Source organism: Acanthopagrus latus, chromosome 19, assembly GCF_904848185.1.
Source record: "Acanthopagrus latus isolate v.2019 chromosome 19, fAcaLat1.1, whole genome shotgun sequence".
In the NCBI taxonomy this organism is placed as follows: domain Eukaryota; kingdom Metazoa; phylum Chordata; class Actinopteri; order Spariformes; family Sparidae; genus Acanthopagrus; species Acanthopagrus latus.
Genome location: NC_051057.1, coordinates 17483462 through 17497184, shown reverse-complemented (window position 1 = coordinate 17497184; position 13723 = coordinate 17483462). Strand labels below are relative to the sequence as shown.

The 13723-nt window shown below is 45.2% G+C and overlaps 1 protein-coding gene across 9 annotated transcripts in view; it reads right to left on the bottom strand.

Annotated features, from left to right (window-relative positions):
• The window catches only part of si:ch211-285f17.1 (sickle tail protein), a 116161-nt gene that overhangs the window by 78271 nt on the left and 24167 nt on the right, over positions 1-13723 (bottom strand). For 5 of the 9 annotated variants that reach the window (XM_037079672.1, XM_037079683.1, XM_037079673.1 and 2 more), the window contains exon 1: positions 12225-12648. The exons of 1 other annotated variant lie outside the window; for it this stretch is intronic. In XM_037079672.1, coding sequence (XP_036935567.1) covers positions 12225-12540 — 316 coding nt within the window. In that variant the 5' untranslated portion in view covers positions 12541-12648. Of the gene's footprint in view, positions 1-12224; positions 12652-13723 lie in introns of those variants that run through there. 3 more of the 9 variants (XM_037079674.1, XM_037079684.1, XM_037079685.1) reach the window with 3 other exon arrangements.

Sequence of the window (13723 nt, the reverse complement as noted above, 5' to 3'; positions counted from 1 at the left end):
GGAGAGAAAAGAGGGTTGCAGATAGCCCTTTATGGCTGAAACTTTCAGGATATTTAAACACAAAGTCTGCAGGGAGCTGCACAGGTCAGTGCCGTCCTCGCAGCATCCCGGCATCCCAGCATCTGTTCTCTGAAAACAACAAGCCTGCAGGGAGAGATGCACAGTGTAACTGATGCCACCCAGGAACCTCCATGAAGGATTTGTCCTGATACGGCGTTGATATATTTATGAACCTCGACTGTTGTCAAGGTGCGACACGGATGAAAGATATCACACCAGAGTACTACAAGGCTTCCTTTGTACGCTAAAAATACACACTGCCCCGTTTCCAAAGCGATCATTTTTGATTTGCATCTTTGTTTCACCGCCTGTTGTATAACGTCCGAATGGGTTTTGCCTGTTCTGCCTTACATTGTCGCTTTCTCCGGCCTCTCTGGTCACAAGATATCAAATATTACGTAACATGGGATGTTAGATAAGACTTTCTGATGCCTATCACAACTCATCTACATTCTTCTGCTGGGCGTCTCGCAAAAATATTGGCGGGGAAGGATCATGACAAATGGTTGTGTGGCTGAGTTTAATTCGAGGAGACAATTGGAGCCGAGAAACAGACTCTACAGATAATGGATGCCAACAATTGACTTTTGCTCAGCCGAAATAATCTGATTTAAAGTGTATTTTTCCACTGTTTCTCTCGCAGCAGTATCAAAAGTATAGTAATGAAGGGATTAAATCTTTTTATCCCGTCATTCGCTTGAATGGTCTATTAAATTTGCTGCTATCCAGCTTCCACAACTCCAGAACTGATAACATATTCACCCTGTTTGATTTAATTCTTGTGATGACTCGAAAAAATAAGCGTGGCAGGACCCGTGATAAAACTCAAACCAAAAAAAAAGGAGGGGGGGGGGGTGAGTTTAGAGAAATGTGCTGTCACAAAATTCTCTCGCACATCTCTATATCTTGTCTGTGAAATATTAAAACTTCCAGCTGTTGACATCAGTGTATTCAAGTTATGTATGTTTAATTTGCCTCAGAGGGTTTAACAATCTGTGCAGCATATTGTCCTAAGACCCTCGCAGAAATCCCCCCGTCACTCTCTCACCGCAGCTCCAGCTAAAATGCTGCGTCAGTCTCCAGATAGCTTTAGTTGCCTCGCTGGAAAAGCATGCATGTCTTACCAATGACTTCATCACAAAGCCAAACCGTATCATTCCCCTTTTGAAAAAATCCCCCAGTTTTAAGAAGAGGGTGGGGTGGAAGGAGGGGGGGAGTACATTTGATCCCCGATTCAATGTTTCTGGTGTTTAATACTGTAAGAATGTACCGAGAGATGCTCAGAGGCACAGGGGCGGCTGTCAAACCCCGTCTCAGTGTTTCACATTTTTAAAGGGGGGTAAGGAAAACTTGGCAGAAAAGGAAAAATGTGAAGTTTTTAGTCACAGCCTAATTGAACAAGCTGTGCTAGCAGGGATAAAATGAATAAACGTCAAATCAGACTCTTTGACAAAACCGCATGAGGGGCATAAACCTACATGAGGACTAGAAAACTCCAGTGTGGGCATAATGAATCGAGTTCAACTTGAAATCCTATTAGCTGTACAGCTGGGGGCGCTGCATGCCAGCAGCTATTGAACGCTCCAGTACGGAGTGGAGAGGAAACTCAGCACACTCTCGCTGATGTCAAAGACTTAAGTGGTGTGAGGTGCAATTATGTGAGGCGGTAGGAAAAGCTGCTCACCATCAAACCTCAGGATGAGGGATCGCACACGCAGCCAGGTCGTCTGTTTGCCTTCCAGTTGCAGTGCAGTGTGGCAGGAATCACTCAAGAAAAACTATTTTAAACAGCAAACATAAACTGATGATTGACAGCTTGCACACACTTGTCGATCTGACCTGGCAAACTGAAAATTCACGTTTCTTCTGCGCTAACACAGATGTACAGTGCTAAAAGAAATGACAAAGGTGTGGTTTTGGAAATGAGGATGTAGGAACACAATGTTGAATTAGAGACAACAGAGAAGTAAAAAATGGCAGAGTCAGATAAATAATTACAGCTCAAATGATAGAAACATGTGTCCGTGTTATGACTTTGTCCCATTCATTATCTTCCACACTGACAGAAACACACACAACCAGGAATTTATAATTCAGTGCACATGGGTCACGGTGCTCTTAATGGCTTCGGAGCAGGGAGAGGGTGTACTCTGTCTCTGACAGTCATTACCTTAACTGCGACGGGCCGAGACCCCGCTGAGCACCTGACAATTACGCCGCCATGTCTCTCTGTTCTGCTGGCAAATGAGGTTCATTTAAAATTGACTCAATTATTTTTGGCTTAGCCACAATTCGGGCTGCACATGGTTATTAACCGGCAGGATGTTTGCAAGCATCTGATTTGGGCACTGTGCCCTTTAAGAGCGACCACTCGTGAACTTGCCGCGTTCGCTGTTGATTCGGAGCACCTTGATATATACCCTAAATCTCTATCTTTCTAATTAATTTATAATGAATGGGATTACTTTGGCGTCAGGCCCTGGTTGGAGCCGAGATAAGCATAGATCAGCTCTCACTGTGGACAAATAGTACACAGCCTCTCGTCTATTCAATTAGTGTTTTATTTCATTTCATGTATTTAATTTGATCTGAAGGGTAACTCCAAAAACTTTACAAATTAAAGTGTTTACAGGTTTTGGGGAGTGCAAAGGTAGGATAAAGCTTTCAGTAAGTCATGAGGAAGCTGCCTGTAATCTGATAAATTGCCTCCAGTGCTGTCACTCAGTAGCTACGTTGCATTGTGGGTAATGTAGGCACCGGGTTTTCAAAGGTCTGCGGTGTCGGTTTTGATCATTTGTTTCTAAACTGTCCATAATGAGCCCAGCAGTGCAGTAGACCATCGGGATTACCCTTTAATTGATTTGACTCTGATTTTGTATTGCTTATTGCTTTTGAATGTCTCCTAAATGCCTTTCCTTTGACTATGTAAAGCACCTTGAATTGCCTGTGGGTTTCAAATGTGCTGTAAAAATAAAGCTGCCTTAATAAATCCAATACTACACCATCCATATATTACACCGCCTAACAGCACAGCTCACACAAAAACAACATAAAACCCTTGGTTTACCCTTGGCACCCTTGAAACTGGAACAGTTTGCTTTTGCAAATAAACGCAGTGTAGATCTTTTTTCAGTGAGAAAAAGCTGACCGAGTTGACACATTTCTCCGACAAAGGGGAACGCCTGAGTTATCAGTTTCATATTTAGACAGACATTGAAAAAGGAGGGGCTTCTTTCTCTCACGGAAAACACAATTTATGTGTCTCATCTGGCAAAACCAAAAGAGATGCTCACCCAGTGCTACCTGAGCCATAACTCATTATCTGTGCATTGTTGAAGGTATAGTAAACATAATGTAGTGCACGTTCTTGGAAAAAAAAACTACTTTGGTTGCTGCTGGGAAACAGATTCTGTCAGAAGCGTCCATTAAATCTGCATAACAACCATGCAGGTAACCACAACTGTGGGTAAACACACTTTTTTTTCTCATATCACATTCCACACGCGGCGTTATGAAACACACGTTGACACACGCACCTGTCTGAACGCTGTGACTGCAAGTCAAGAAACGCCAATGATAAGAGCAAGGAAATCACAAAAAAAAGAAAGAAAAAAGAAAGAAAAAGTAGAGTATGGATCAGCCCTGTCTGGCTTTTTTTTTCCCCCCCTTGTGCAACTTTTTTAATTTCTCTTCTTCATCCGTCAGCCACCCTCTCCCAGGACGCAGAGAGAGAGAGAGAGTGAGAGAGAGTGAGAGAGAGAGAGAGAGAGAGAAAGAGGACTATACATCAGTGAGATTTAATGCTGCCTCATCCTGCTCGGCGCTCGTATCACATGGTGTACATCATCAATAATCTTTACGAGCCAGTGTCTTGGCTAAAACACAAGGGTAATGTGTTGCTCCTGCCTGCTCACGCCACAAACTCCCAACCCCAGGCGTCTTGGAACTTATTTTCGGTCTCTATTTTCCCCCGTTTAATTGCATCACAACATTAAAAAAAAAGGAGGCCACTGAGGTTTAATAGGCCTCTTTGTAAAGTGATATTCAAACACAGGATGCCGGCGCAGAAATCCATTTCTGGTGGACAGAATAAAGCCTGGCGATGTAATTTTTTGACAGAGATTCACCGCAAGATATGAACTGTATCTGTTCTCCACAAGCAGGAAGAAAATGAGAGCTGTTCCTCGCCGTTTGCTGAGCTGTGCAACTGTCACGCCAGGCACTGTATGTTCACAGGCTGTTGTCACTCTTGGTGTTGAAAACCGGGACAGACAAGGCACAAAAAGCTGCCGCCGCAGTGAAGCGCCAGTGAAAACAGGGCAAAGTCAAGAGGAAAATCCAAAATTACCATGCTGCTTCAGACATGTGTGATGCTTCTATTTTTGAATTTATAACTAGCATTTACCGAGCAGAAAGTGAAGATTTCCCATTCCAATATGGATAGGACAAGTTTCCCTTTTCCAGAGTTCAGGGTTCAACCGAGCACACTCAATGAGTAGAGACATTACTGTTTTCAGCTGCCAGTGGTTCCTTTTCGTTTGACTGAAAACCACAACTGTACTTTCAAGAAATGCCCTTAAAAGCTTTACACCCTGTCAGAAAGGTCCAAACTCTGACAGTGCCTCTGCTGAGCATCACTAAAGTTCTTATTTGGGAAGTGACCCTAACAAAAAGGGCCACTCCGATGGAGGAAAACTTCACAGAACGGACTGCAGAAACCTCCGGGCACATTTTTTTTTAGGGGGGGTGGGCTGCTGATTGATTGCTATCGTTATCCTAGATATGATCCATACGAGGACATTTAGACGAGCAGTGTCGGCTGAAGGTCAGGAGGTCCTGAACTTTTCCAACCCAGGATTTCACAGCTTCAATTTCATGCCTGCCACCGCTTGAGGAAATGAAAACACACTCTCGGGTCGCTCAGAAAGTGGCAATACAAGGAAGGGGAAATCACTTCCCAAATGGACCGGCCAATTTCTATGCTGGTTTAGAACCCTGGGAACAAAAACAAATAAAAGCATAATGACGGTTAATGGAAAGCAATAGCGGTGTGGTCATTTTAGCCATGTGGGTCTGAAGATATTGATGCCAGGAAATCTAGAAATTGCGAGCACAGTGACACATGCACCTTTGTTCATAGATTCACCCCCCGCATTCAGCCGCGTCACATGTCCTGAAATCATCTTACACAGTGTACAGTGAGAGATACAGCTTCCCCACTGTGGATCATGTGGTCCACATCTACACACTGATACAGCGGGATGGCACCATTACTCACCGATTACAGTCATTTTCAGGAGCAGTTCAGCTTTTACCGGACATGCTCTAGGTTGTTTCTTTTGTGAAGAGTCGGATAAAAAGATCCTTATCGCACTCGTGTCTGTACACTAAGATGACTAGGTCAGATTAGCGGGAGGGGAACAGTCAAATGTTCACAAAATACGCCACCTGGTAAGCATACATCATCATCAATTGTTTTTGTGATGACACAGCTATGTGACTCGGGGGGGGGGGGGGGGATGGAACAAGACTGGAAAACGTTGTGAGAGTATATGTTAACCCAAACTACCTTTCTTTAAACTTTATTTTAACTTATATGCAAGTACTTTTGGGCTGCAGAGAAGAGTGAGCTGTTTGTAGCTAACCATTAGCTAGTAGCTAATGTCTCTAGTATAAATCATTGTCAATATCAATCACCAGGTAAGCTGTTTCTCTCTGCTAACCTCGGCTAACCATCTCTTAGCTTTAGTTTTTTTTAGCTAGTCTTCTCAAGGTCACTAGAAAATAGTTAAGGCACATAACTTTTATCTTGTCTTTATGTTTTGTTGGTATCTTTTTGCCTTTGTTCCTGTGCGCCTCAACGTACAGAAGTTAGCCTAGCAGGCTTATTCTTCTGCTGCTCCCAGCTGTTATGCTAGCTGTGCTAATCAATGTCTGGCTTCAGCTCTGCATCTCGCACATACACACGAAAGTAGTATCAATCTTCTCATCCTCTCTTTCCCAGAAAATGATTAAGCATTCTTCCCAAAATATTCCTTTAATTCAATTTTAATCCTGAACTCAGCTCTGCACGAGCATCTCTTCTAATCGGTACACAAACTTATTTGAATGACCTCAACCAAATATTCCCCACAGCGATGATCACAGATGGGCACCGCCAGCGACACTAAATATTAATGTAATATTAATGAAACGTAAAAAATGAAAAATCTGCTCCTCTGAAACAACATATTGATGTGCAGGAAATATACACAGCAGGAGATTCAATTTGTGTCTTCTGAACTACTGAGATACAAGCGCGCGTTTATTCAGCTGTGATTTTCGTGCGTACAGCGATGTGTGCATGCACGTTTACTCGCGCCCACACAGACGGACAGAAAAACTGCCACACACACACACACACACACGAACCACATCACGTCCGCCTGGAGGTCAAAAGGGTGTAAGAGGGGAGGTGGAGATATTGATTTCTCTGTCGAGTCTTTGAGAGGAAACCCTGAGGGAGGCCTTGCATCCGCTTACACCCCTCAGTTGGGTGAATTAACCACACTTGCGCTTTGGGCTAGACACACACACGTCCACACAAACACACATGCATTACACTAAATTGAAAAAAGAAAACAGTCGTGTAGTGAGATGTCTGGTTTGAAGGAATTTCATGCCGCATTTGCAGCTTTGAAGACTTCCCTGTGTAATAAAGCTGAGCCAACAGGCCACACTGGAAAGTAAATATGCAAAAGATGTAGACACGGAGATCAGTTTGACTCCAACAAGTGGGAACCTCGGGAGTTGAAGTCAGGTTGAGCATTAAAAGAGATTAAGGCTTTTGTTTTATCCTCAATCTGACATGGAGAGAAAGCCAACCCTCCCCCCCACCTCCGCTGTCTCTCTCTTTAAAAGCCACATCGCCCCAGGAAACCAGGAAGAAGCAACATCGCCCCGAGCTACATCCCGAAAAGAAAAACACACGCCAGAACCAACAGGGGGATTTACAATACACACTCATGAGTAGTCACATCGCCAAAGCTCTTTCTTCTTGCTCAGTGGCGCGTTTATTGTCTGTTTCTGTTTGAGGGATGACTCACATCCACCCGTTTTTTTTTTTTTTTCCTCCTCAACAGGTCCGTGGACACAACGTTAACTCACCTACTCCCAAGCCTCCAATGACTCACAGGACCTCTCTCTCCGGTCACAAGGGTTTCATTGACAAAGGTGAGTTATCTCCCACAGCTGAGAAAACACCAAGATATTCTCACTTCCTACCTTTGTTCTTTACAGACTTTTTATGAACTTTGTGAGTAGAGGAACCAAATAAAATCATGGCCCAAACCCGAATAAATAAGAAATATTTGAATTGGTTAGACATGAATGGATAAAGAGACCCATTTTCTGCTGTCCCATGTTGCCCTCATTCAGATATTATTGAGATAGTCTTGTTCCATTTCTCTTGCTACGGGTCTGAAGGTAAGTCAATCACACAAATCCATGCAGGGAAACCTTGTGATTGCTCAATTCAAAAGCCCGAGCGTTGGCGCTTGCTTACAAATCAACCCCCTGCGTACAGACTTCAATTTGTCAGCTCCTTTACAAAAAAATGACGTAAAAGACTTGGATGTTACAGAGGAACTCACTCCCTCAATTTTCCCTTTTTGGCAAGCGCTTTCGAGACACTGCACAGCGTGTCAGAAACTTGTAAGTGATCCAACTCTGTAAAAGATACGTACACAAAAAAGTCATTAAAATGGATTTCTGAACAATCAGAACTACATATCCGTTTCTGTGGGCCAACTGATGTGGAAGCAGAGAATTCTGTAATCTTAATAACGCCCGCAGTCTGCCTGATAGTTGTCAAAGAGGGAAAAACCCAGAGAGACAACTGGGGGGGGGGTTTAAAGAGTCACGAGAGGCTGCAATTAATGTAATCTCTACTCTTGGCTTCAATGTCAAAGAAATAGCTGATCACGTCCAAATCCTCAAACTCATTCCCATTACACTAAGCTGTGTTTTCAACTGTTTTCCAAAAGGAAGTAAGGCAGCATCTGTGTAAAGAAGTCGGTCACGGATACACTCGACTATCAACAGCGAGCGCTGAGCCAAAATAGCTATACGGTAAGCACGTAAAAGCATGTAACACGTCTCCAGCCAGTGATTCACATCCATACGCCGTTAACGCGGTTGTCAAGTACACATGTACTTAAATTTACCCGGGGGGCCAGACTGAAACATCTCGACACTTGAAAACAGGCTGAAGCAACTCTGCACATACTGATGTTGTAACTCATCTTGCAAAATCACATCAGGCAAGACACAACACAACTGCGAGTGCTCGTCTCCGTGTCTCAGTGAGTGAAGGAAAACGCCAACGAATCTTATGAGGTTAACCCCCCCTCCCCCGAACCGCTAATCATTCCCTTCTCCGTCTCTTTTTATTGACTCACCTTCTCAATCACCAGAAGGTGAGGTCATCCAAAAAGAAAGAAAAAAAAAAAGTCCGAGCAGTGACTTTATCTCGAGAGCATCTTGAAAACAAATCCTTGCGTGATGGGGCACGGGATCAAAGGACACATATGGTTACACAAGAGGTGAAATACTTTCAAGCTGATCCAGACACAAAGAGGGGCGAGAGTCTGGGAGGTTTTGGAGATAGCAGAGATTGATAGGAGACCGAGAGGGAGGTTAAGTCTTTAACCTTCCAGATGTTTTCAACAACTGGGTAACCTTGTCCAGTTAGTTGCGTAAGACGGTCTGGGCCTCGATGTTGAGCCGACATCTGGCTCCTTAAAGCAACAAAATGAAACCCACTGGAGAAAGACCGTTGAGTCTCACTTCCAGGTCGGTTGCATTAGCGTCGCACAGCATCAGTGTTTAATAACTTGGTAAGAATGCTGGATAATCAACTGTCAGACACAAACTAAGATATCCTTGAAATACTTGAGATGATGTCTTACACACTACTCCTACATTCAATACACTCTGAGTAGCTCTGCCTGGCTAATTCACTAAATGTAGGTAGTTACTTCTCTCTTGGCATTTATTGATTTTTTTGCTCCAGTCATCAGTGATGGAAACTAATCTAAGCCCCTTTTTTTGGTGCGATGCATGCGTAGATAGTTTCCCATCCATCTTGTTCAAGCAACGGCCAAACATCTTTTCAGCCGGTGAAGTTTGAAAGAAAGACTGATGTAAAAGATACAAAAAAGTAACGCTGTAACGTTATCACCCGCTTCCATGCAGCGTTACATTGCTCGTGTTCGTGCTGTTGAAACATGACACACCGGAGAACAAAAAACGGAAAGCCACACTTATCTTCTGGTAATGGGAAAGGAGTAAGTCGCCTATTTTTTAGCATTCACACTAATTTTGGTGTTATATATTTTTGCATTACTACGGCTCTTCAACAAAGGTTATATAATCTCACTTGAGGGCAACTGAAAACCCCAAAAAAGACTTTTTTTTCTTTCTCAAGTTGTTTTCAAATCTTGCTGAAAGCCTGTTACTGTTTTTGGAGTGATATGTTCAAAGATCACATATGGCTGTTTGGCGGCACACATGCTTGTACCGTGGAGCGCGCGTAATAATAAAAAAATCCATGTACATCCTGGATAAGACGCGCCTTGAAGGAGTAAGCCAACATGTTGACGAAACCGTGTTCTGATCCACTGTCATACAGTATCAAAAGAACTTGAACCTGTACTCGAGACTCGTATTATACCCTCTCCGGACAAAAAAAAAAAAATGTCAAACGAATTTCGCTTTCGGTGGAAGCTGCTACTTTTAGACCGAAATTGGGCCCTTTGGCGAGCAGCAGTCGTCTCTGAAGCTTTCACACAGTGGAAATGTCACCTGTCACACGCACTTATCGTCTGCCAGTGCAGTGTGCATCAGCTCTGTGTGACCCTCTGGGCCTGTGCTTTAGCTTCCGTCATGCCCCTGCAACTGGCATTAGCGGGGGGGGATGGAGACCTGGCACGTACTGAACCCCCCCACATAAACCAGCCCTCATTTGTATACAAGCCGTAAGTGGATTGGGAGTATGATGAGCTGCCCATTAGCCTGCAGTGAAAGGGTATTTAATTGTGTTGGCCTATTTAAAATCCAAATACTTAAGCTGCACATGGCTCCACGTAGCCAGCAGCGGTTCCCCAAAGTGAAGACCTTGCAAGGGATGTAAAAAAAAAAAAAAAAAAAGTGCTATATATCAAAGGGTTGTGGGAGCAGACTACCGTATAGCTAGTTTCTAGAGACTGGACTCTCTTTTTCAATGTGGAACTTCAAAGTTACGGCCCGTAACAAGAAATGCACAAAGTTCTTTTTGGTCTGTGAACTCGCACTCAAAAACTCACAGCAGGAACGGGCCGCGAAATTCAGAGAATACACACAGTTCATTTATTCTTTTTGATGATGGTCTTTGTGAGTTCATGCATATATGTGTGTGTGTGTGCATGTGGGCGGAGGTGGTGTCTTTAAATAATAACCGATTCATCCGCTGTCAAAACAAAGCAAAAAAACCAAAAAAAACAGGGGGGGTTAAAAAAGGAAAAGATGCAGAGGGAAACAAAATTGGAAAGGGGAGACAAAAGACAAAGAAACACAGAGCGACAGAGCGAGTGAGAAAACAAGACAAAAGAAGAAAGACGTAGACACACATAGCTTTAAAAAGAGAGGGTGAGTCACTTTTCACGTCCTGCAATGAAGACATACACTCCGCTGACATTTTTAGGTCCAATTTCAGATTCTTCTTAAAAGTTGACCCCGAGCCTTGAGAAGTGAATCATCTCTGCAGAGAGGTCATTTATTTGTGTAAAGAGGCGACTGGAAGCCTCGCGGACAAGAACATCTGGTTTTCCAGTGCAAACCTGTCCCCTTATAACCCATAACCTGTCTTTACTGTGGGGAGGGACTCGCACACAGACACAGCTCGAGACCTGTTGATTTCCCAGCATGCCCTGCTTGCATTCCTGACCTCCTTCTGTCAGTCTCGCACTTGACTCACCCCTGTTGCCTCTACATCGACACACTTGAAACCCCCCATCTTAGACTTCCCCAACTGCTGTCTTTAAGTACAAGCACGGTGGTCAAGAGCGATTCAAGAGTGATTGACAGGAAACATTTCAACAGACGTGGGGTACAAAAAGTGCCAGTCCGCCAGTCAGACTCTTTTCAGCTGCTTACAGTACACCCAGTGCTCAGATTCGTCCCTGACAATCTTGGTCAGGCTGCCTTTGAGGGTGTGAGGTGACTGTGACCAGACGTCACCATGAAAGCTTGGCGCCCCGCAGGGTCGGGAATCTGTTGAGAAGAGGAAGGCCAAATGGGAATGATAAGACCACTTTCCTCAACCTCTCGGCCCCCGTTTCTTAATCTGCTCCCCGCAGAGACCGAGGCAGCGGGACAGCGACAGAGATCCCACGAGCAGCTACTCCTCTCTCCTCCATCAAGGCCTGTGTTCACACCGACGACCAAATTAAGGCTTCCTCATTCATTTTAAATGGGACGCACAAGGAACGCCGAGTGAAACGAAGGATCGTCGGACAAAAATAGCAAATGTCATCTATCGGGAAAGAGCAAGAGTTCATGCCCCATAGAATTCATTGTAAAAATCAACAATGCGATTCCACAGTTTATCCTGTGATTGTCAAGACAGTAAAACAAAATAATTGCCACTGGGATGCCTGTCACATAGCATGAACCGCTGTGCAATGTTTTCGTGTTGCAACACGCCCAACCCCCCACCCCAAAGCAGACCCGTGCATTTTTTAAACGCAGCTCTATTTTTGGTCCCCGTGCTTGTTAATTGTAGATGCTTGACATGAGAGTCCCATCTTTTTGCCACGGGGCAGGAAGGAAGGAGATGTCAGATAACCAAAGAAGACCTGATCCATACGGTGCACAACACAATGGACTAGCTTCACAAGGGGACACATACAAAAAAAGAAAAGCCTAATCCCTCTCTTGCCGAACTGACCAACAGATGATGACAGACGAGTAGGAGGACGACGGAGTGTATCACACAACCCAGTTTTAGTTTGGAAGAGTGACATTTGATTTACAAGTGAACTTTAAGCGCTCGAAAACATGCAGTTACATGGATTAAAAATCAAAATTTCCCATGTGAACACAACACACACAGGAAGACTATTGGAGAAGTTTGTTGTGTTACTTACTGTGCACAGAGCCTTGGCTCGAGGCTTTAGGTGGGCTGATCCGGCTCTTAGGAGGCACCGTCTCCATGTTTTGGCCCTTCTCACCTGGACTCTGGCTCGAGGCCTGAGTCTCAGCCTGGGTCTCCCTCTGTGCTTTGTCCTGCGTTAAAGGCTTCTGTCTGTTCAGGACACCATCGCTACCTGCCCTCATCAGCTTTTCCCCCACGCTCAGCACCCGGGCTCGATCGCCCGTGCCAGGGCATTCCTTCCTGGGCGAGGGCAGCTTGGATCCGGCCCCTAATGAGGGGGGGCGCGCCAGCCTGGAGGCTTTGGACATCCTGCAGGTCAGTGGATCAGCGAAGCTCCTCAGTCTTTCACAGCCAGTGTGACTGCAGCTGTGTCCCGTGGGCAATCCAGGGTTTCAGCTCTCGGTGAGTGTGACTCTGTGACTCTCCGGCTCCAGCGTGTTGCGACTGGTGCAGGTAGGCTGAGAGGGCCAGAGGGAGGGCACTTTTGGGAAGCCGGGTGGGAGGTGAGCAGAAGGGTGAGGGGTGTGTGTGTGTGTGTGGGGGGGGGGTTAATAGCTCCTTGGAAGGTGTTCTCTTCTCCTGGCGTGGCCTCCTGGGATCATCCTCCAAAGCAAACAGTGTGGGTGTGTGTGCGTGTATGTGTGGATAAACCTGTGGAGTGGCAGGACTTGCTGTGCCAAATGCAAACAGAAACTCAGGTCTCCAATGTCAGCGCATTCCGGCTTTTTAATCCCCTCTCCGTCTCTCTTTCGCCGTCTTTCACACTCTCTCCTCCTCCATCCCTCTCTCTTTTCGCAGATCTCTCATGCTCCCTCCCTTCTTCTCTCATAATATGTCAACTTCCCTTACCTCATGCCCAATGATTCTTTCCCATGTTACTGTCCTCCTCTGCCTCCTCTCCCCTCTTCTCTTTCGCTCCGGTTAACTCGCTCCTCTTTGCTGATGCTCAGCGGGAAATCATTCCAGTGCTCCGGCAGCGGCAGACCAGAGCGAGAGAAAGATTTAGAGACAGCTAAGAGAGAAGAGAGAGAAGAAAAGAAAAAAAAGAAAAGGCACGAGGGAGAAGGAGAAAGTGCCGGCAGAGTCTTCGCGGAGGAGCCCTCCTCTTCAGGTGCAGCTGCTCGAGCTGTTCCAGATGTGTGTGCAGCGCTTCACGTCATCAGCCGACCGCTCAGAGCCACACTCTGGCACAATCACTGGCTTCACCTCGTCCTATTTTCCCCTCTTTCCTCCCTCTTTTCCCTCTGTCCGTCTCACAGCCCCCGTAGTCCTCACATGTGATGGGATGTTCGGGCTACCAGAGGCAGGAATGCACACACGCTCATGCACAACACAACACACAAAGCCCTTCAGTCACTGGTGGAATTTACAGAGAATTAAAGAGCGCAAAGGAGGGGAGCGTCACAGCATGTGTGTGTACACAAGAGACACAGAGTGGAGCTGCACTGATCTCCTGCGCTGAAGACATCGTCTGTGACAAGACAAAAATAC